Source organism: Meriones unguiculatus, chromosome 2 (genome assembly GCF_030254825.1).
Source record: "Meriones unguiculatus strain TT.TT164.6M chromosome 2, Bangor_MerUng_6.1, whole genome shotgun sequence".
Lineage (NCBI taxonomy): Eukaryota > Metazoa > Chordata > Mammalia > Rodentia > Muridae > Meriones > Meriones unguiculatus.
Genome location: NC_083350.1, coordinates 76,095,088 through 76,119,147, shown reverse-complemented (window position 1 = coordinate 76,119,147; position 24,060 = coordinate 76,095,088). Strand labels below are relative to the sequence as shown.

Sequence of the window (24,060 nt, the reverse complement as noted above, 5' to 3'; positions counted from 1 at the left end):
ATGCTTTATACTCTTCTCTTTCCTTTTGTATGTTTGAAATTTTCCATGAAGTCAAGTTAAAATTAATTAAGCTTTTTTTTTTTAACCTACTATCTCCAAAGACTTCTTCAACAAGAATTCTAAAAGATTTCTCAAGGCCTCAGAAAATTATTCCTAGGTACATCTGATCTTTAAATTTACTATAGTTATTGACATGCCTGACATTTAAGTTTAATGAAGGCAATTGGTCTGATATTTGTAGTTGGTTTTATGCAACTACAAATTGCATAATTGAGGAGTCCTATCTGTGAACTTTCCTTAGACCCTCAAATGTGAGGTTTACCAGATGTCTGCTGCTTCTCAAACAGTGTCCTCCAAACACCTGTTCTGATCTGCTGCTTTTCTGTTCACAGAAGCAGCAAATGGGACCAGTAGCCATGGAGGGAAGAGCGGCACATCCAGTTCCACTCCATCCCGCCCCGGGAGCTACTCTTTGTCACCAAGACCTAGTTACACATCCATAGACCAAGGTACAAGTGTGTATGGAGGAGGGGGAGGCATCTGTGCATGTGTGTGGAGGCCAGCAGTCTGCATTAGTTGTTTTCCTCTATAGATCTCCACATTATCCTTTGAGGCAGGGTCTCTCACTGAGCCCAGAGTCCACAGACTCAGCTAAATTGGTTGGTCAGTGAGCCCCAGGGTTCCTCTTGTCTGCACAGTATTGATTTTAAAGGCATGTGCCTCTGTGCCTGGCTTTCCTTACGTGGATCCATGTTTATGTGGCACTCTGCCAACTGAACCATCTCTTTAGCCCAGATTTTGGACAATTGATTACCTGAACACACACTGTAAAGTCTTCCCTTTGCTTACAATACAGCACTTTGACATTTCATGATTGATGTGAACAGCAACTGTCAAATAAGTTGGTAATTCTTCACGAAAGAACCTAACTGGGAAGTCAGTGTTTAATCACAATTACAGTGAAATATTTTGAAAACTCACATCTGTCTTTTACTTGCCAAAGTACAGAATTCGGTTCTAGAAGATCTGCATAACACTAGATACATTTTCTCCACTTACCAAGTAGATTTTCTCCACAACTTAACAGGGATCGATTAAATAGTGGAATGAAATTAAATAATCCATTCAAAATTGTAAACTGCAAAACTGCATGTGGTTACGATGTGGTACTGGTTTGTTGGTATGACTTTGTCTAGCTCATTGCCCATGGGAGAGTGACTTAGCTCCTCTGAGGAGGTCAATAGAAAGGCCCTTACAATCCCTTGATATTCTTCCTTTCTTCCCCACTGCTAAAAAAAGATGTTTTTTTTTTCTTTTTCTTCTCAGCTAACATGTTCATTTCCGGCCCACCGAAGAAGCGGCACCGGGGATGGTACCCTGGCTCGCCCATCTCCCAGCCTGCTCTAGTTGTTCCCATTCCGACGGTTCGTCCTCTTTCAAGAACTGGTAAGATGTTCGCGAAGATGTATTTAAATGTTTCCTTTTTAATTAGCAGAGATAAGTTCTACTCTTGCTCTTATCCTTTGAAGGTAAATGCCCTGAATCGATCACTGCGATTACTATGTAAGGGAATTGATAGTAACTAATATTTTGTGTGCATAACAAAGTCCTTCCCTATAAGTTCATGATTATATTATGTATAATATATGTAATATATATGATATAAAGCTCATGAGTATATTATATATTCCACCGTCTAGACTGCTCTGTCTCTAGCCCTTGAGCTGTGGGCTTATTCACACTCTTATGAGTGAACTTATTCTAAACTGTAATCAGTTTTAACCATGTAATTGATAAGCCATTTCTTACATAGGGCCTGATGCTGCCACCACAGAGCACGTGCGGACTTACTTTGTCCGAGTTGACCGTCGGTGATTTGTCCTTTGTATGGCACTGTTTTGCTTTTGTTTTGAGACAGGGTTTCTCTGTGTAGCCTTGGTTTTCCTGGACTCAATTTGAAGACCAGGCTAGCCTCGAACTCACAGAGATCAGCCTGCCTCTGCCTCCTGAGTGCTGGAGTGTGCCCCCGTGCCCAGCCATGTCCACCACTTCTTGATTACTTTGGTCTTATGGTTTAGTCTGTAGCCACACTGTGCAGCGCTGCCTTCAGCTCCTTCCTGCTGTCTAGACTGTACCCAAAGATGCCCTCAGCTAAGTGTGCAAATATTTGCCCGCCCGTTCTACTGACTAGACAGTGGCAAGAGCTCCAACCCTAAGCACTGGGTAGCGGTCTTTACATTTTTTGACCTGCTTAAGTAGTTTAAAAGATTCTATAGGAATCTCACAAATGCAATATGGTGCCACAGTTGCTTACAGGCAGAAATGATTGAGGATGAGTCTTTGTCACGTGTTTCTGTTTTCAGCTTTATATAGTGGGAAATGACACTCGTGGTCACCTAGGGGTGGTAGATAGGAAAAACAAGGCTAAATCTAAAAGACTGCTTAGAAAGAGCCGCTGCGGCGCTCAGGGGTCATTCTCTACCGGGCATGGTTATGTTTGATGTGTTTCCTTACCTCTGCTTTTTTATTCTAATTTTCTGTGATGCATATGGTAATGGAAAAAAACAGTAAACTATTAGACTTCTAAAACATCTATCCTTAATGTATCAGAACTGCATTGGTTTCTGAAGCTTTTCAGTTAGCCCCTGCCTAATCTTTCTTGTCAAATGACTTTTTTTCTTTCCAGAGCCCCTTTTATCTACGCCAATTCCACAGACCCCGTTAACTGGAATTCTCCAGCCTCGGCCTGTCCCTGCGGGGGAAACTGTGATTGTTCCTGAAAACCTGCTGAGTAACTCGGGAGTGAGACCAGTGATCCTGATAGGTAAGGTGGAGGAATTCCACCATCTAGACTGCTCTGTCTGCTGCCCTCGCTCTGTGGGCTTAGTCACACTCTTATGAGTAAATTTATTTGTCCCTATTGACTGAAGCAGCTTTCCTGGGCCAGCCCCTTCATTAAGCAAGTGATTTGAACCTGAGACTAAGGCACTCCTGCCCCCAAGAATCTCTCCAGTTGGGGGTGGGTGGGTGGAGGTAGGGCTGGGGGGTGACCCTTTATTGGAGTCAGTATTTGCTACACACTCAGACAACGTTGTGATGCATTGGGATATGAGAGCTGGCAAAGGTTCACAGCCAAGAGCTTCACCAAGTTTTGGGAGAGAGGGATTACTACCATCTAGAAGGGTCTTAGAAAACCTTCAGGCTGAACTTAAAGCTGTGTGCAGAAGCCTACTGAAAGTGGACAGGTGGAGGAAGGGAAACAGTCCAGTCAAAGAAAGCCAAACCTCAAAGAAAAGAAACAAGCTGAGCCAACTGACAGACCTCACTTCAGAAAACCAGGAACCCCCTGGGGCATAGGTCTGAACCAGGGAGCCAGCTCTGTGAGTCAGCGTCTTGGTGTCTGCGGAGTCTGGCCCAACCGGCTGCTGCCTGCAGTGAAAGTGTGGTTGTTTAGGAGCCTAAATTCTAGGTTCCAATTTTTGCATTCTACAACTAGTTGAGTACCTTCCATACCCATATCTGAAGGCCTTAGTCAGGCCGTCTAGACCAGAAGGAGACTGCCTTGTTTTTTTCCCATGATAAAGCAGATGGGGTGTGTTCATGAGTCATTATCTGCTCTTGTGCTTGGCCTGGCTCTGTTGACTTGGGTGTTTTTACTTCAGGCCCTGTTCTTTATCAGGTCACCCTATTCTCTGATCCTGGATCTGAGGGTACTGGGGGGAGGGATTCCAGTGGTTTAAATTCCATGTGACTCAGGAGGTCCTTAGCATCAGTGTCAGCCTTAAAAAGATGAAGATTGTGGAGCTCTTTGTTCCTTTTGCACTTGGCTTTTAGAAAGTCTCACAGAGGCCAGCTGTGGTGACGCACGCCTTTCTTTAATCCCAACGTGGGAGGTAGAGGCATGGAGCTCTCAGTGAATTCAAGGCTAACCTGGTCTACATACTGAGTTCGGCACAGAGCTACTTATTGGGGCATTCTCTCAAAAGAAAGAGAAGGAATAGAAAGTCTCAAAGAGAGAGATGGTCCTCTTTACTGCACCACCAAAGCAGGGTGAAATACCTTTCAACGTATGTCTGTCCTGTCTAAGGTATTTTGATGCATCCCCTGGCATCCAGAAAAACGAAAAGAAAATGGCGATATGAGGGCTAACGTTATGGAGTACTTGTTAAGAGCACTTGTTGCACATGCAAAGGAGGCAGGGTCCGTTCCCAGCACCCATGTAATGGCTCACAACTATTCTTAACTCCATTTTCAGGGGATTCAACACCCTCTTCTGAACTCCATGGACCCTAGACACGTGCTGCGCAGGCATATATGCAGGAAAAATAACTCATACACATAAACACTGGGAAAAAAAAAAAACACTAATACTGTAAAACAAGTAGGAAATCGCTAAGGCCCTGCAACTACTTAGAATATTGGTCTATCCGTGAGTTTAGCTTAACTTTCCCACCCAACCCCCAGAACACTGGGGCACTGAAATGTTACCGCAGTTTGCTTTCTCATGTGGAAAAGAAGGCTGGTCAGGAACTATTTATCATCACATTGGTCTTCAGGGACAGACTATGGTGTTAGCAGTATCCCACCTGTGGGGAACAGATGATATGAGTGGCTCATCTTGCTTTCTATATAGTGTGTAGCAGGCAGGCTAATTCCGTAAGGCACCGGCAGAGGGGCCCTGAGCTGGTGCGCCTGACGGGAACTCGGAAGTGCGGAGTCGCGCTAACTTGTTTCTTTGGGGGCAGGCTACGGCACTTTACCCTATTTCTATGGGAATGTTGGTGACATTGTTGTGAGTCCCCTCCTGGTGAATTGCTACAAGATCCCACAGTTGGAAAACAAAGATCTGGAACAATTGGGGTTGAACGGCACCCATCTCCTGAGCGTGGAGAACATGATCCTCCTGACGATCCAGTACCTTGTGCGGTTGGGTAAGCAGCCCTCCAGCGTCGTGGAGGTGTCCTTTCCCGTTCGTCTGCCTGCCTGGCTCGTATTTTCTTTCTTTGGTTTCTAAGTTGCTTTCCTTCTACCCAGTCTTCTGACCTTTTTCCTTTCCCTTTTCTCCAGGCTCTTCATAAAAGGGACAAATTGCTCCCCCTAGTGCCCAGTGTCATGGTGCTCCCTAACCTCCCTAGCGAGTAGAAAGAACCTTAGAGGGCTTTGCTAGGGTTCCTTTTGGGAAGGAAGGCCCTAGGGTCAGAGGGATGCAAAGGTCATGAACCCTTCACTTCCTCTGAACCTGCCGAGAGTATATGCAGGTTTCTTGACAGCACCACGGGTGCTCATCAACATTTACATTAAAATGTTCTTTATTTTGCAAACTGCTGAGTCATCAATATGCAGCCTAATCCCACGCTCACTCTGGGATTTCACGCCATTAATTTGCTTAGGAAAATGTTTGAGGTGCAGATTTTCATATAATAATTTTGTATGTACTCATGAGTTATTTTTTTTATGTTACAAAGTACTATGGTGTTAAGAAACCATAAAAATACTGAGATAATACTTAATAAGCAAAAGTTTCAGCAAAGCAGACACAGCCTTTCCAGTGCCATGTAGCAATACCAGCAAGGGCTCTTAATTCCCCGGGAGGCTCCTTGATGTGGGCTCCACCCTGATGGGTTTTTAAGCCACATTTTCCATGAAACCCACTATCATAATAAACCTGTAACTTGAAAATCTTACTTGTTCGTAAATAATAAAGTTATTTTTTTAAACCACCTCATTCTAGCTTATTTGATGTCGTAAGTTTATTTGCTACATACTCTGGACTGTGGGCTGCCTTGTAAGACACGAAGTCACATCTGCATGCTCCCCAAATCAGTGAGAACAATGCTTTATAGGGCAGTGTTTGTTTTTTTTTCAACCTTCAAAGAAAACCAGGGTCCCAGTTAATTAAATAAACCATCTGACAAAAATAAAATATCTTCTTTCCAGTTACTAAAGCCTCTTAACTTGGAGATTTCTGATTTAATTAAATAAGGTTCTTTTTTTCTATTCAGGATCAGTTCTCTCCAGAATTTTGCCAGTGAACTGGAAAGTCATTAGGTCTGTTGACATACAGCATAACAGCGTACCCTTCCTTTCTCCCTTCCTTCTTCCTCCCTCTCTTCTTCCCTTCCTTCTTCCTCCCTCTCTTCCTCCCTTCCCTCTTCCTTCCTCTCTTCCTCCCTTCTTTCCCTTTCTTTCTTTCACCCAGGTTTGTGTGTTGGGACTTCTCTGTCCCCCACCAAGTTGTTCTGGTATGCCTAAAAAAAAATTATTCTGTCTCTATAAGTTTAAGAGGCAGCAAGAATATTTTCACGTATGCATAGATTATGGACATTTTGAAAAATTATCTAAACCTCTAAAATGACAGTTTTTATGCTTTGTTTCCCTGAGCACTGACAGGGAAAAAGAAAAGCAAGATTCTTTGGAAAGGAAAAGCTTTTGTATGATAGTCACTTAAATGTTTTTTTTTTCCCATTTCACAAGGTAAAAAAAAAATTTTTTTTTGAAGTAGATAATGGAATCAGCAAATCCAGTGGAAGTGAAGGAGAAGTGAGAACATGTCCTAAAAGATTTTCTCTCATCTGAACTTGAGTGTGTGTTCCCCATTTTTTTGTTTCTTAACAGTAATTCAATCAAAGTTTTATTCAATCAAAGTCTTAAGATAGCAAGGAATTCTGGAAACTTTAGTTTCCCCAAATATCTCTGCATGCATTCATTGTATGCCCCAGAGAAAATGTTGCTGGCCCCTGCCCTGCCCTGGGTCTCATGCACCTATAAACTGGGCCTCTGAGACTTTCAGGTTTTCACTGGAAGACGCTAAGACATGGAGACAGGCTACCTGCTTTTCACTTGTCATGTGCTCTGGTAGAAGAGTGCTATAAAAATGAGCACCTTCCCTTCGTTTTTTTTTGTTGTTTGTTTGTTTGTTTGTTTACAAATTCAGCCACTTTGAGCCCACTGCACACTTTGGGTGTGGTGACTGCAAATCATGACTCTGATTTGCTAAAGCTGGGTGAAGTCCAGAGTGGCAGGACTCCCGACTGACCTAAAAAGAAAGCCAGAAACCCCCCATTCATTTCCACGCAGCAAGTGGCAGGGTCAGGAAGGACATGAGAAACCGTGTTTTATGCGGGATGGGTGGGGTTCTGGAGCTGGAACCCAGAGCCTCACTCACTAGGCAACTAGGCAAGTGCCAGGCTATGGGCTCGCGGAACAGGAAACAAGCACCTACCAATAGGTTCCCATTCTCCGACTCCTCCTGGCCCTCTGCCGCTCCTAGAAAAGTGGAATTTTATCCCATATAAATTACTTAGTTTTAGAATGTGCGATGTCTTCTATAATCCCACTTGTCTTTAAAAAATGATAATTAAACCCCTCATTTTCTTACTCTCCAAAAAAGATGAGCGGGGCCACGAGACCACTTAACTTGCCATCAGAGAAAGGAATGGTTTCTTCTAGACAGGCCCCATCCTTACCTCTGTGGGATAGCCTGGGCTTCTAAAGCCAGTGCTTAGCTTGTGGTCACAGATACTGAGGAGTCTGCCCCTGTTGACAGGAGCCCTTGAATTTCAAGTCTACACAGGGTGAGAGGGGACAAGGGATGGTACACGACACAACACAGACACAAAACCAGTCACTGTAGCCCCTAGCTCTTCATTTAAACTAAAGGTCGAAGTCTTAATCTGTGCCACTCGGATGCTTGCTGAAATTGTTCTGAAGACTGGTTAAGTCTCTAAAGAGAATAAGAAACAAAATCCCTCTAATTTCTAAGTCCGAGTGCTATAGACCATCAGTATAAGTTTACTCAACTCTGGCTGGGGAGAGAGGCCAAATGTCCTATTTAACAATCCAAAGGACAAGGGGAGAGTGAGATTATAGGACACCCTCTGTCTGGGGAAAGTTGGGGGCTGTGTAGCAAGTAAATTGGGAATGAAAAGTAATTTTCCTGTGAATAATGTCAAAATTCAGTGGAGACAATACATTACAATATTTTTATAGTCTGGGTGTAGTGGCACAGGCCTTTAATCCCAGCACTCAGGGAGGCAGAGGCAGACGGATCTGGTCTAAAAAGCAAGTCCAGGACAGCCAAGGCTACACAGAGAAACTCCGTCTCGAAAAACCAATATATATAAATTTGTAAAAGAATCTATGCATAAAATGAGAAATGGATGAACCTAAAGTTAATTATGCACCAGTGTGTTGGTTTCTTTTATTAGTCGTTAGCAGAATCCATAGCGCCAACGTTTGAAGATGATTGTCTCCAGGGCATGAAGGGGGATCAGTCTTGTACCTTTGTATTTCCTCCTTGAAACAGAGCCCGAGTGAAAAAATTGAGGCCAGAGCCAGGCAATGGTGGCACACGCCTTTGATTCCAGTACTTGGGAGGCAGAGGCAAGTGGATCTCTGAGTTTGAGGCCAGTCTGGTCTACAGAGCCAATTCCAGGATAGCCAGGGCTACACAGAGAAACCCTGTCTCAAAAAGAAAAGAAAGAAAGAAAAACTGAGGCCAGAGAAAAGTGAAAAGGGAATTTTGCAATGGTGGGTGGTTAGTATAAGGTGTGGCTTGGGAACACTGCAAGATAAAAGCGCTCCCTTGCTGGTTGGAGTGTGGTGGGTTTTAAACTGTCAGATGCTAGATGCTGTGTATTTTCTCTCTTCTCTGATGTCTAAATTCTAGTTGTAATTCTCTTTGATACAGGTCCTGACCAGATACCTCTCAGGGAAGAGTTTGAGCAAATCATGTTGAAAGCTATGCAGGAATTTACAGTGAGAGAAAGAGCGGTGCAGATGGGCGCTCCGTGCACACCCATGTCACCCGGACAGCTCCCCTGGCTTGCTCGGTTAGCTGCCAGCGTGTCTCAAGACCTGGTTCATGTGATTGTGACCCCAAACTCTCTGGCGGAGGGCATTTCAGAGACACTGAGGCTTCTCAGCGAGATGAAACACTATCAGAGGTTACCTGATTATGTTGTGGCGATTTGTGCGTCAAAAATCCGAGGAAATGAATTCTGTGTGGTGGTATTGGGTAAGTAGGGTTTGGGGCTTGCTGTGTTTGCCTTATCACGTGTTTAACGCGTCCATGCTGGCATCTGTATTTGAAAAGTAGCAAATGAGCGTTTTTAGCAGGTACATAATTATTCTCTGGTTAATGGCTTTTGACTTCTCTCAATTTTAACTTTCATTTCTTCCTCAGATCAGGTATTAAAACCCTCAGTGTGGCTGAGGTTCTGGAGTCATTTGTTTTCTGGGGTTTTTTGTTTTTTGGTTGTTTTTTTTTTTTTGTTTTGTTTTTGTTTTTGTTTTTGTTTTGTTTGAGACAGGGTTTTCCTGTGTAGCCCCGGTTGTCCTGGAACTCACTCTGTAGACCAGGCTGGCTTCAAACTCACAGAGCTCTGCCTGCCTCTGCCTCCTGGCACTGGGATTAAAAGTGTGAGTTTTAATGGTTTGCAGTCACCACCTGCCTGGAGACATTCTTTTAAAACTTACTCTTGAAACAGATACCCTCATCTAATGTAACTTCTGTCCTTAAAAGGTTTTGCAAGTGTTGGGGCTAGAAAGATGGCTCAGCAGTCAAAAGCACTGGCTGCTCTTGAACGGGACCTGGGTTCAATTCCCAGCACCCACATTGCAGCTCACAACTGCCTGTAACTCCAGTCCTGGTGGACCCAACACCCTATTCGGATTTCCAGGATCCTGAATGCATGTTTGGTACATAAACACACACAGAGAGAAACAAACAAGTAAATTGTAAAGGTTTTGCAAGTGTTCCCACTCTGTCATGCGGAAAAGCTTTTGCCACGGGCGCCTGTCAGAAACTCTCCACAGGGAGGAGCCTGCTCTATACCAGCGAGGAAATCTTAGAACGTGGGGAGATGACAAACATGCTCGTGCTGGTTCTCCACCAGCACCATCCTTCCTAGCCACCAGCACTCAGGCTTTCATTTCTCTTCAACGAATGGCTCTCACTGCTTCCTACCAAAATATCAAATCCTACCACAACTCACCAACATACACTGGCCAAACTGTCTGCCCACTCTATGTCAGGGTTTCAGAAAGCTTTTCCTGACTGTATCATTAATATCTGAAAATCTAAGAATAGTTCCACGTAAATTTACATTTTAAAGGTAAGTACTTGATAACGGCCATGTAAATACACTGTGACATTTTCCATGGACTTCTCTAGCCTTTAAATATATGCATGTATATATTTTTACAGTTACAAACACGAAATACACCATTTTTCTGTTAATCGCCTCATATTACAAATGGCATCATATTACAAACGTTTTGTTGCTGCTGCTGCCTCTATAAATAATCTTCACATTGATGTTTCAGGTGCCATGTAATGGTCCACACCTTTCCATATGCCATGACCTTCTTAATCAGGTCCCTGTAATTTTTGACTGTGTCTATCATAATTAATGTTGCAGCAAACATTAGTGTCAATGATGACTCATCACCTCGTTCTTCTGTCCTTCAGGTCAACATCAGTCCCGGGCTCTGGCTGAGAGCATGCTTACCACAAGTGAGTTTTTGAAAGAAATTAGTTATGAGCTCATCACGGGAAAGGTCAGTTTCCTGGCATCACATTTCAAAACCACGTCATTAGGTGAGTGGTTGCAAGATTGGGGCCACCCTGCCAGCCCTAGCTACGTGATTGTCTGAATCTAAATCTTAGCCTGTCGGGAAGGTGGGGCTTAAGGTTGTTGGCTGATCCTCCATTTGGTGTGATTTATCTAACACCTCACAGGAAGCCATGTGAGGTCCAGGGGAAAGCACAGAGATACCAGGATTAAAGCCTCAGCTTAGCTGTGTCTGTTGCGTGACCTTGGGCTGTTTTTTTTCTCTCTCTCTCTCTCTCCAGATTTATGCTTTTTCACACGTCAGATAGAAACACAACAGGCCCATTCTCCCTGCTTTTGTATAGGATGTAAACCAAAAGAGAGCCAGTGCTGAGAATGTGTTGGTTTGAAGCATGCGTCCGCCAGGGTAGATGCCGTGGAGAACAGCCCCTACTGTAGATATGCCATGGCAGAGATGGTCATGTAGGAATTCTGACATAATTACAGGCCAGCTTACACACCGTGATGAGAACCCAGCCCCACTGCCTAACTTGGATTCTGATAAGGACCACTCAGGCATGCCGCTCATTATAACCTTCTTAAATCCACTTTATTTTGACATAGGTGATGACCTGGACAGGCTGCTAGAAAAAATGCAACAAAGAAGAGGAGACAGCGTGGTCACCCCTTTCAATGGTGACCTGAACGAGTGTGTGTCGCCTCAGGAAGCTGCTGCTATGATTCCCACACAAAACCTGGGTAATATGGCCTGAGGCTGAAAGAAGGAAGCAGCCCTTAGGACAGATACACTTTAAAAAAAAAAAACCAAAACAAGCCAACAGCCTCAGGGTTTTGAGGAGCCTTCTGGCATAGACTGCGGCTGGCTTTTGGCTGCTCTCTGCATGATAAATTGAGTTCCGATTGACAGTGCTTTGCTCTGTCAACTTCCCCTTAGTAAGGCTTTTCCCCGGGAGATTCTTGCTCAGTTGCACGGGCTGCCCTTAAGTGTGGTATCCTTTTGCCTCAGGAAGTTCTTATTTTTGCCAAGAATGAGCATAGGAATCTTCAGTTTATTTGTGTGTGTGTGTGTGTGTGTGTGTGCGTATTGAGACAGGATTTTATCAGCCCAAACTGGCCTCAAACTAATGATGCAGCTGAGTCTTGAACTTCTGATCCTTTACCTTCCACCTCCAAAATTCTGGGGTTTCAGGAACATGCCCCCCCGCCCACACACACTGGCTGGATCCTCAGCATGATTCCTTAGTTGTTCCCAGAGAATTGTCGTGCTTGCTGAGGGCTTCAAAGAACACCTAGACACGGTTCCTCTCTCACTTGGGAAACTGCAGTCTGGGAGCATAAGGCCTTCCAAGGAGCAGAACAGTGTTACCAACACATCATCTGCCCTAAGCAGATTAGCAGATTGTGTTCCTTGGTGGTAAAACTTCCTTTCCCAGTTCCTTGGTTACTGGGATATAAGACAGACTAGGAAAACAGGGGGAAAAAACCACCGCCGCCGCCTTAGCGGCTAATGGCGGCCATTTGGCCTCCTCCTGCAAAGGAATACATCCTCTCTACAGAGGACCGCGTAGGCAGTTAAGATTGCAGCAGGCCTGCACACCACCTTCTTATGAGAACAAATGTGACTGTGTGCCACGACGTCTTGACTTTTGGTCAATATTTGGTAATATAGCAGTCATTTGGACAATCTGACTCGGGCTCCTATTAACTGTTTTGAACTGTTAATAAGTTTAGCATTTTCTCAGCAGGTAAAGGCTGCTTGCAGCCCAAGCCAGGGACCTGAGTTAAATCCTAGAACCCACATAAAGGTAGAAAAACAGAGCCAACTCCTTTGATCTGCTCATGTGCACTCACACACATTATACATACACATGTAATAATTAATTAATTAATCAAATAAATACTTCTTAATTTCCAGGATACATAGATATCTCTACATACAACCCTGGTTCTCTGCTTAAGAGATGTTGCTTGAAGGGACTGGAGAAACAGCTCATCAGTTAAGAGCACTCGCTGTTTTTGAAAGGATTGGGGATTCATTTTCAACCCACAAGGCAGCTCACAGCCGTCTGTAACTCCAGTGTAGGGGACCTGGTGCCGCCTCTGGCCTCTGAGGAAACCACACACACACACATGCAACCAAAATACTATACACATTTTAAAAATGAATTGTTTTAATTTAAAAATAAATGTCAGCCAGGCACATGGTGCACACCTTTAATCCCAGCACTCAGGAGGCAGAGGCAGGTGGATCTCTGTGAGTTCAAAGCCAGCCTGGTTTAAGCAGTGAGTTCCAGGATAGCCAGGGCTACATAATGAGACCCTGACTCAAAAAAAAAAAAAAAAATAATAATAATAATAAATAATTAAATGAAATGAAATGTTGCTTGAAACCAGCAAGATGACTTCATGGGTAAAAGCAACTACCACCAATCCTGATGACCTAAGTTCAAGCCCCCAGGGCTTACATGGTAGAAGGAAAAAGCCATCTCCTGCAAGCTGTCCTGGGATCTCCACATTCATGCTGTGGCACACGGACCCAGGCATGCCCACACACCTATACACAAACACTGAAAATTATAACAAAACATTTACAAAGAAACACCGCTAGGACAGATGTTTTATATTTCATCGAACTTCAGCATTTGCTGAGTTAAACGATGAATACAAATCTGCATACACATTTATTTCTCAGCCTGACAGCCTGTGATCTGAGGAACTAATAACCTATCTATGGAAGATGGGTTTGTTTCCTTGGTGGTATTTTTTAAACTTATGTGTGTTTATGTGTGTTTGTGTGATTGTGCGTTCAGGTGCCCAGAGAGATCAGAAGAGGGTACTGGATTCCCCCAAAATTGTAAGACGCGGGGGCTGGGCACTAACCTCTGTTCTTCAAGAGCAATGTTTGCTCCTAACTGCTGAGCCATCTCTTCAGCCTCTTCATCATAGTCTTTGTGGGTAAAAATGAGGGGAAAATATATGTAGCTACTGGAGAGATGGTTCCGTGGTTAAGAGTGTTGGCTGCTCTTCCAGAGAACCTCAGTTCAGCTCCCAGCATCCACACCGATACTTGCAAATGTCTGGAACACCGGTTCCAGGGAATCCAGTGTGCTCCTCTGGCCTCCTTGAACACCAGGCATGCACATGGTACATATACATACGTACATACACACACAGGCAAAACACTCGTATCCATAATTTTTAAAACTTAATAATTATTTGCACTTTTTCTTTTTCTTTTCTGATGCTGGGAATCGAACTCAGGACCTTCCACATCTAGAGGTGTAACTCTGAGCTGTTCTCCCAGCTCTGCTGTGCGGACTCACAGCATTAAGCTCTGTCAGTCAGTTCTTTCTGCCGGCCAGGAGGCCTCTGGGTTAAGCTCCACTTAGTTGCTGTGCGGTGTAGCTAGGGTGTTGTGAGCACTGGCTGCCTCAACTACACCTCGGTTGAGTTTATTAGCAACTTTTATTAGCACTGGTTAACTGGGCCCTTGCGATTGCGTTTTAGTCAAACTGCCAACATGTATCCCTGATAAGAAGCGACCCTTCAAAGAGGCATAGCAGCTGCCTGCCCAGGCATTTTGCTTATTGCACTTGGATCTTTTGTGTCTGGGGGAGGGGAGTCACAGGGACTGTTGGCTTGGTGAGAACTTGTGATAGTTACTGACATGCAGAGAGTATCTGGACAGTGTTTTGCAGTACATCACCTCTTGAGAGGCCAGATGGCTGTGTCACAAGGTCTCTTTGGATAGTCCTGGCATCAGCTCTGGTAATGACTATACCTTCTAGGCCTGCCAGGTCACAAGTGCTGGCACAGCCAAGCCAAGGAAAAGGAAAAGTGAAGGTTGTGTCTCTGGTCTCAGTTGTGTGGTCACAGAGAGGGGATTTCAGGCCATGTTGCAAGGGACTTGCTAGAGAAGAAGAAATGTCTACTGCGGTATTAGAAAAAATAAACTTGAAGGGATCTTGCAGTATTACAAATACAGCATTGCCTTCCTCCCTAGACTGAGCCTGGGCCCAAGCCCTGGGCAGTGCTGAGTCCTAAAGACTTGAATGCCCCCTTTTTGCAGCCGAGTCCTGGTCCAGCCATGCTGGTGTGGTCTGTCTCTGCTATCAGGGAAAGGGTTTAAGACAATCCATCGGTTCTTAAGTTTTTCACTTGTAAAAATATCCAGCATATCCAATTCTTGAACATGTCTTCTCAGTCAGGTTTTAGGAGGAAAATAGGCAAATCCATAAAGCTCAGTAGTGAATGAGACTAGCAAGTGGGAATTCTTGGTCATGAAACATTGCTTTTCTCTTGTGTTTTATGTCTCCGTATGGATTCATAGTGCCTGTTAAAGAACTAAATTAATATTGTTCTTATAACTTTTTTCAATTTTAGATGTAGATAACGAAACCTTCCAAATTTATCAACCACAGCTCACAGTTGCCAGAAGACTCTTATCCCAGGTGTGTGCAATCGCAGACAGCGGCAGCCAGAGCCTGGACCTCGGCCACTTTAGCAAGGTGGACTTCATCATCATCGTCCCGAAATCAGAGGTCCTGGTCCAGCAAACTCTACAGCGGGTTCGACAATCAGGTGAGAGCGGACTTTTCCACAAGTTTCTATTTGGTTCCAGCCCTAGAACCCCTTTATTCCTTCCTCTCACTTAGTCCAAATGTTCAGAAGACATTTGAAACATTCCTCGGTAATAAAAATCGTGAAAGCCCGTGAATGAATATATAATTTATCTGTGAGCCTTCTCCCAGACCTTTCGCCTTGGAGGCTAAACTGATGTGCATGTTTGCCAGATGCTGTAAGCCTGTGATGTCGTGCGTGGGACTGCAATCTGGTCATTCAGGGTTTAGGGAAGCCTAGCCTGCCCCGGACGCTGGGGTCGAAACCACTTGAATCTTTCCTGCGTTGAGGCAGGTCATTTCTCAGAGCGAGTTCTCAGACATATAGCACTTTGCCAGCACATTTTCAGTACAGATGCCACCTTCCGTCAGCAACAAGAAACCAAGTTAAAATTATTTCCAAGAACATAGAGACCAAATACAAATATAATTTCCCTCTAGATGATAGAAACTGGTAAAAAGCAAAGATTTTCCGAGTCTTTGGTAAGTGTATCTTTTCATGAAAATAAAATTTGCCTAGAACTATAAAAATCTATAAACAATTTAGAAAATTGGGACAGGTAAGGAAATGTGCTGACTTTTATGTAAACGAGGGTTTTATTATTTGGTTGGTTGGTTGCTTGGTTGGCTGTTTTGTTCTCTGACACAGGTTTCTCTGTGTAGCCCTGGCTGTCTTGGCACTTACTCTGTAGACCTGGCTGGCCTCAAACTCAGAGATCTGCCTGCCTCTGCTTCCTGAGTGCTGGGATTAAAGGTGCGGGCCACCACTGCCTGGCATAAACCAGGTTTAACAAGAAAAATGTAAGTGTCAAACCCCTTCTGGAGGGTGGATCTTTTTGCCGTATTAAAGAATATATTTGAAGACAGAAAATTTATTGAATTCAAAGTTCTAAAAAAAAAATGTAGGTCATGGATTGCACATTTATAGACAGTGTCTGTCAGACTTTGGACAGACCTGCAGGGAATCTTTTAAAACGCAGGTTTCTCCCCCACAGGCCGGGGAGTCCCCAGGCTGTATTTCATCCAATCTCCTGGGTGCTACTGGCTAGAGGGCCACCCTTTGAGAAGCACGGCTCCTTACGGAAGTGTCCCTCACAGTTCCAGGGAGCACGGGAGCCGGCAGGACGTTTTCACCTGTCTGACTGGCTGTGGCTGACACAGGGGAAGTACTGTTCTCGGCGTCAGGAGGCCTCAGGGTAATCTGCCTGTTAGCCTTTAAATCTCTGAATGCCACACTAGGCAATGACCTTTTGGACATTAGCAGGAGGGCAGAAACCTTCCCTGACAGCTCTCATAGAGGCCAGCATGAATGCAATGCTTCCTCGGCTCTGCTCACAATGCCTCCTCTCCTCTCCACTGTGGGCGACGGGTGGGTTTCCGTAGCATCAGGTAATCTGACCTGTGACTTCTTGTGGATTTCTCTTCCACACACAGAGGGAGTGCCTTCTCCTGTGGGTGGCTCACTTGCACGGTCTGGCAGTGGCGGCCTCCCGCACTCTGCGATCTGATATCCCAAGTCACGCTTCAGCAAACGGTCACAGCACCTGTTCTGAGGGAGCAAAGGCGGGACCTTTTCCTGGAGTAACCTCTCCATGACTTGCACTTTTCCTCTTCTCTTTGCAGGGCCTTCCCTTCTCTCCTCTTGGACCTCAGGGAATTTGGGTTTTTTTTGCTTTTCTCACTTATTTTAAGATTGCCATTCTTCAGAAAGATATTAGAGTCTGACTGATTACATAAGTTTATAATCTGGAGGGGGGAAATCAGTGTTAGAAGCATATTTGGAAAATGCAAGGCAAATTACTTTTTGTTTGTTTTGTTTTTTGAGACGGTTTATCTTTGTTTCCTTGGCTGTCCTGGAACTCATTCTGTAGACCAGGTTGGCCTGGAACTCAGAGACCGCCTGCCTCTTTTTCCCGGGTGCTGGGATTAAAGGCATGCACCAACATGCCCAGATAATATTCCTTTTTTAATTATAGAAAAAAAAAAAAAAAAAACCACATGATTGTGAGGGGTGTGTGGGTGTGTGTTGGAGTGTGACACAGAGCAGATGTGGGGGTCAGTTTTCTCTTTGTACTGTGGGATCCAGGAACCAGACTTGGGACAGCAGGCATTCCCCCCACCCCCACCAGCCATCTTTTGTTACTTTCATGAAAGTAACAAAGTAGAAAACTGTAAACATTTGTGACCTGAGGTTATAGTTTAATGGTAGGGTGTGTAGTCAGCGTGTCTGAGGCCCTGGGTTCAATCCCCACAACTTTAAACATTGGCGATCTTACAGCTGAGGGCTGCCACTGTAGAAACGCTGCTCTGCGCTCGCTTGCTGTTGATGCGCAGGCCAGAAAAGCGGTGGTCTCAACGAGTGCACAGCGCTTCTTATTATAAGTAGACCAGAATGTGTCTCCGTATTTAAGTGCCCTCACATGTTTTAGACCCATACTAGTTAGTAGGAAAGTGCGTATAAATGTTAATACATAAAGAGACGTTGTCCAGGACAGAATAAGAAATTACTCATTAAAACACCAGTCAGCTATCATAGCCATTGAAACAGAAGGTTCCCCGGAAACCGTCTGACTCAATTTCTTCCTATTTCATCATGAAAATGGAGAGCTGAACTCGCCCGGGGCCACAGAAGGCAAACGGTGTTTTCATTGTTGAATGGCCAGAGCCTCATCGGGGCTTCCCGAAGGTCTGGCAAGCAAACAGGTGCGAGACTCGGGTCTGGATGGAGGGTGAAGGAACAGGGGTAGGGTGGAGGGAGGCAGAACTGCCGCCCTCTGTCTTCTTCCTGACCCCAAATGCCTAAGGAGGGCATTTCAGCAGCCAACCGGCTGGGGAGAGCACTGGACAGGGAGAGTGGTCAGGACACTCAGAAAGGGCGTGTCCTGGGTGGCTCACGTGTGGCTGAAAGTAGAAAGACACAGACCCAGCACCTTTCTCCCAGGAAGAAGCATGTGGTCTCTTGACTCACATTAAGGAAAGAGGGTGTGGAGGATGAAGGACAGAGACAGGGAAGAGAGAAGGAAAACAATACAAAAAAAAAAAAAAAAGGTGAAAAAAAAAAGAAAGAAATGGGTTAAACCTTTTCAAGTTCGTCCAGTAATCTAAAATTATAACAGTTCAGGAAACTCCACATTGTGTCAGTCAGATACTCAGATATGAAGACACTAAGATATGACCACCGTGAGAGTGCAAGCCGCTGTCAAGTCAAGAGCGACAGGTGAATATCAGTGCCGGGTCTCGGTCAGGGGCTCCCTGCTTTGGGCGGGTGACGTGTCCAGCAAATGGGAGCTGGTGTGGTGCAGCTAGTGAGGACGTTGCATACTGATAGGCTCAAAGAACCTAACCCGATGATTGCCCATTCTCACAACTACGAAGAAGCTAGAGCTGTTTGTTGGTGACAAGTAGATTGCCTGGTCCAAAGGGCCATAAGGAAGCTTTGGGAGACAGGCAGACATTTGGAGGCCAACCCAAGTCGTAAAAGAAAGATTTTCATTTCCCAAACGTATATTCTTGAGCTCATCAACTTCACTCTCCCCTACTGATCACTTAAAACTTCACCTACTAGGTGAAAAAAAGCAGTATCCCAGAGGCCAAAAGCCTTGGGAAGCCGCTCTAACCCCGAAAGAAAGACAAACGCTGGCGACTGCAGACACTGTGCAGACAGAGCTGAGCCTGTCCACGCCTCTCGAGCTGTGGGGCCTAGGCAGCATCCGACTTTGGGACCCTTCAGTTCCGTGCGGCCCCTTCTCCAAACAGCATGACCATGCCTCTGGCAGACGCTGGGACCGTCCACTCAGTGGTGCCCAAATGCAGACTGCAAGTTCTGTCACGTAACTGACGTGCTGGCTGCTAAGTGGAGGGTTCATCTTCCCAGTCCTCTCCAAAGTTAACTCTTTCGTTTTATGGCGAGATCTCTCTCTCTCAGCTTTCCTCACTGGCTGTTGCAAAGTCCGTCTCGCTGGCTCAGGTCTCTGGCTTCCCCTTTCTTTCTGAGCCAAAGCTGCAGACTGCCCTTTCCTCCCCTACCCTGAAGGGAGAAAAAAAAAAACCTCAAACACTTCAGATTAAAACCATGTCGCCTCCAAATCTAGGCACACGTTAATTTGCCCATCTCCTCGCCTTTCCTCCTGATTGACAGAGGGTTGCCCTTCTACTTCAGTCCAGCCGCCCCACCTCACCGCTGCCCCTCCCTCACCCCAACTTGCTCTCCTTGTCTTCCGTTCTCGGTCCATCAGTTGAGGCCACCTACCACCAAAGACAAGATGGTCCTGCCCAGCTCCCTGCCGAATCAGGAGTGCTGTGCGGGGTTCCCTCCATCTGCCCACTGCCCACCCCGCAGCTCTCCTGTGCTGTGAGCACTCATCAGTGGCTACTATTGTGTCTATTATTGAGGTATATTATTTTGCTATTATTGTTGCATCTGGATTTCGGGCAGTGTCCCTTTAAACATTATAGTTCTTTTGGCTTCCAGTACCGTCCCAGCTTTCCTTCCACACTTCCTTCTCAGATGTACCCAGAAAGTTCCATAGCCATGAGGCTGCCTCTAGAACGTTCTCCTCAGCCACAAAGTGAAACATTCAAGGAACACGTCTGCCTATCTGGCCATTAGCAGACACTTCATAAATATTGGTTAAAACCAAAATTTTATAACATTTTAAAGATTGGTTTGTTAAGTTAAAATGTTCTGTGAAAGGAAAAGATGACAGTAATAGCTAAGATTTAGGATTCTCTTTGCAAACTCAAATTAGGTCATTGGAAACTCATTCAAGAAATTGGTCAAGAGTAGAGGCCTTCGGTATACAAGCCTCATCCGTACGCCTATCAGGCAGAGTATGAAGGCAAATACCATTTGTGAACCTAGAATGTGTTCTTGTTCTGGCCATGGGCTCTTTCCCCTGCAATCCAAGTAACCCTGTAGTGCATGCTTTCACAGTCTCTTAAACTCAGACTGAAGAATCCCCCTCCCCCCACCACCTGTGAGAGGACAGAAGGGCCCAGGGTGGGTCCGCCTAGACAGAGGGACTACAAATTCAGTGGACTTGAGAACAACTAGGAGGATTTTAGCCAACTTTTTCAGCTTGGGTTTTATTTGTTTTTTGTGTTTTGTGTTCCCTAAAAAGAGACCACAGGGTAAAAGAATGAAATGCTGGCTAGTTTTCTGCCAGCATGACACCAGCCGGTCATCTGGGCAGAGGAAGCCTTGAGTTCAATAATGTCCCACTAGATTGGCCTGCTGTGCATTTTCTTGATCAGTAATTGACGTAGGAGGCCCCAGCTCATCTGTGGGCAGGGCCACCCTGCGCTGCTGGTCCTGGATGGTACAAGGAAGAGGCTGAGCAAGCCATCAGGATCACGCCAGGTAGTAGCACTCCTTGATGAGTCTCGCCTCCAGGTTCCTCCCAAGACTTCCGTCACTGATAGACTGATGTGCAAGTGTAAACTGAAATAAACCCTTTCCTCCCCAAGGTGTTTTGGTCATGGTGTTTTATCCCAGCAAGAGAAACCTCAAGACAAAAGCCATTGCTGAAATAAATCTTAAAAACTGAGAATGTTTTAAAGATTTAATGTTTCCTTGATTTTCATGTGTCATGTGATGGTGGGCTGGGGATGGGGGAAGCATGGAACTCACAGCCTCATGAATGCTAGTCAAGGGCTCTATCCTGAGCTATAGCCTGATTTTCATCTCTTAAAGAATTAGTTTCTTGTTGTTCATTTGTTTGCATACCGAAATGTTGCGGAAATCTGTCTGATCCACAGAGAAGGTGGATGCCTAAGATGGAAAGGTTTTGTTTTGCTTTGTTGTTGTTTGTTTGGTATTTCTTTGATGGGAAAGGCAAGAAATAAAAATTAGATACTAAAAAAATAGAAATTTTTTGCTTAAAAAATTCAAGAGTAAGGACTGTATCAGAATATACTATTTTCTCCAAATAGCATGATAGGGCATTCGGCCAGCCCTAGCTCATCTTCAGTGATACTGGACATCTGAAAGGTCCATGGTTATTAACATCTCCAACTGCTACTAGCCACTTATTCTGACCATTATTTGTGGTCTGTGGTGCCTGTAGACACTGGAATGTATTTTGGGCTTTATTTCCTTTCTAGCCCCATCACAGTAGAGAATTTGCCTGAGGATGATTTTCCCCCTCTTCTTCCACAAAGAGAACCGTAAGCTAATGTTCAGGTTTTTATTCGGCACATCGAGATTCTGCATTCTCTAAATAGGGGAAAGAGCAGATGCGAATCCCTCTAATATAACCTCCTGCTACATTTGGATATCCAAGCAGATTCCTCACTCAAGATGTTTAGAGTTGGTCTTTAGGGATGGCCGTGACGAAGGCATCGCCTCATGTCAGCTCCATAGAGATGAATATCATGTAGACAAGACAGAGGTTCCTAGCCACCACCCTGCTAGAGCTAAGGGAGGGGCAACTGCTTTCAAAAGAAGAATACTGATGCTTCCTAAGTTCCCGCTCTTGCCAAGAACCAAGATGTATTATTCAAACAGCTCTAACTCAGAGTCTCGGCACCTCTGTAGGTCTGCTGGGTGAATCCTGGCACCTCTACGGGTCTGCTGGGTGGGTCGTGCTGGGTGGGTCATGCTCTCTACTTTTATTGTGGATTTAGTAGACTGTGACAGTCTTGGTCATGATTTTTTTGGAAAATCATTTTTATAATTTATTAACCTAGTAGAACTATTGTAGATGACTTAAATGTTAAGAAGACATGCCGATAAAGGTGGCTTTTCTCGGGGCAGCCGTTTGGGAACACTTGTGACCATTTTCAGATTCTAAGTGTCTGTTTATTTTTGGAAAACAAAACATAAAGGCTAAACTAGAAACTAATGAAATGTTTCTCTTTGCGGGAAGAGGTAGGTCCAGAAGAGTTATACTTTTGACTTTTAATGTTTAAAACAATTTATATATTTATTTGCTGCACAAACTGACAGGCTTCATCAGATTTTCAGATACATGTGTGTAACATGTATCTAACCGTGTCTACTCTTTACCACTTGCTCATTCCCCTGCCGCAGCTAGTCCTTTTCCTTATCCCAAATATTCTCCTATTTTCACATCTCATTTTTGGTTTGTTTGTTTTGTTTTTGTTTTGTTTTGTTTTGGGGGAGTTGTTTAGTTTTTGTTGGTTTTGTTTTGTTTTTCAAGACAGGGTCTCTCTGTGTTGCCTTGGCTGTCCTGGACTTGCTTTGTAGACCAGGCTGGTCTCGAACTCACAGATATATACCTGCCTCTGCCTCTCTGAGTACTGGAATTACAGGCATGCACCAACATGCCCAGCTCATATCTCATTTATTTTTTATGATTTTCAGATTTTAAAAGTAATTAAAATGATGATGAAAGAGAACCAAATTGAATAGAAACATATAAACACATGAAACTACATATAATATTGATAATATAATGACACAGCAAAAAGAATTAGTCCAATTTTTTTTGAGACAGGGACTCCCTTTGAATCCTTGGTTGTCCTGGAAATTGCTTTGTAGACCAGGCTGGCTTCAAACATATGGAGATCTGCCTTCTTCTGCTTCCCAAGTATGGAAATCAAAGGCATATGACCACCTAAATTAGTTCAAACTTTTTTTTTTTTTTTTAGTTCATACTTTTTAAACGCAGTTTTCTTACTATACTTTTACAATGTGATATATTTTTATTAGTGAAAACAATGGCAAACAGCAGACAAAAGTTCGTACAAACAAATAAATCCATCAAATTATATGTTATGTTGATAATATAGCAGCACAGCAACAGAATTAGTTCAGATAATTTTTTTTTAATTTATTTATGGGCGGGGGAGATGGCTCAGTGGTTAAGAGCCCTGTATGCTCTTCCAGAGGTCCTGAGTTCTATTCCTGGCAAACACATGGTGGCTCACAACCATCTATACTGAGATCTGGTGCCCTCTTCTGGCATGCAGAGGGGCACTCATATACATAAATTAAAAAAAAATCTTTTAAAAAAGATTAATTTGTTTATGGATATGGGTGTTTTGTCTGCATGTACATCTGCACACCAGAAGAGGCATTAAATTCCATAGGACTACAGCTGTAGGTGGTTGTGAGCCCCTGTGTGGTTGCCAAGAATGAGCTTAGGCCCTGGAAAAACAGCCAGTGCCCTGGGCCATCTCTCCAACCCTAGTTCAGATAAAATTTGATTCTCAATAAATAAATATCTTAAGAACAAAATGGTTACAAATGAATGTTGAATTTTACTCAGTGTATTTGTGGTTGGGAATTCGTAACCATTGAAGAAGTATGTTACACACATCATAGAAGCAGCCGATTGATAAGTATTTTAATCTTGACAACCAGGATCCTCACATGAAAGAAGAGAGCGTACCGTATGGAATGCGGAGCAGTAAGGAATGAATATGCCTTGTAGAAATAAGTGTGGACGTAAAATTTGAAGAAAAATGCATTTCTATCTCTGTTCACAGAAAGCTCTTGTAAACTGAGATTTGCTTAGACCAATGAATACATTTATCATCTAGATCTTGGCTTATAAATACCATTTCCCACTGTTTATGAATGGGAGCAGCCGGATGCAGTGACACACGCCTTTGCTTCCAGCACTCAGGGAGCTAGAGGCAGGAGGATCTCTGTGAGTTTGAGGCCAGCCTGGTCTACAATGTGAGTCCAGGACAGCCAAGGCTACACAGAGAAAACCTGTCCTGAAAAACCGAAACTAAAAAAAAAAAAAAAAAAAAGCAACCTGAAATATTTTGTTGTAACACAGAGAAGAGATATCCAAAGACTGATAAGAACATATTAAGAATTAAGAAGACATAGAAGCCTAAAAATTTTTTTATGCTGGATAGTAATAGTAACCTGTTGAATTGTTTTTCTTTTTTTT

The 24,060-nt window shown here is 44.1% G+C and overlaps 1 protein-coding gene across 1 annotated transcript in view; it reads left to right on the top strand.

The window, feature by feature from the left end:
• The window catches only part of Greb1l (GREB1 like retinoic acid receptor coactivator), a 239,450-nt gene that overhangs the window by 173,058 nt on the left and 42,332 nt on the right, over positions 1-24,060 (top strand). Inside the window, exons 9-16 of the mRNA XM_060377680.1 lie at positions 393-509; positions 1,327-1,446; positions 2,687-2,824; positions 4,746-4,931; positions 8,690-9,016; positions 10,472-10,600; positions 11,178-11,312; positions 14,958-15,155. Of these exons, the coding sequence (XP_060233663.1) occupies positions 393-509; positions 1,327-1,446; positions 2,687-2,824; positions 4,746-4,931; positions 8,690-9,016; positions 10,472-10,600; positions 11,178-11,312; positions 14,958-15,155 (1,350 nt within the window). The remainder of the gene's footprint in view (positions 1-392; positions 510-1,326; positions 1,447-2,686; positions 2,825-4,745; positions 4,932-8,689; positions 9,017-10,471; positions 10,601-11,177; positions 11,313-14,957; positions 15,156-24,060) is intronic.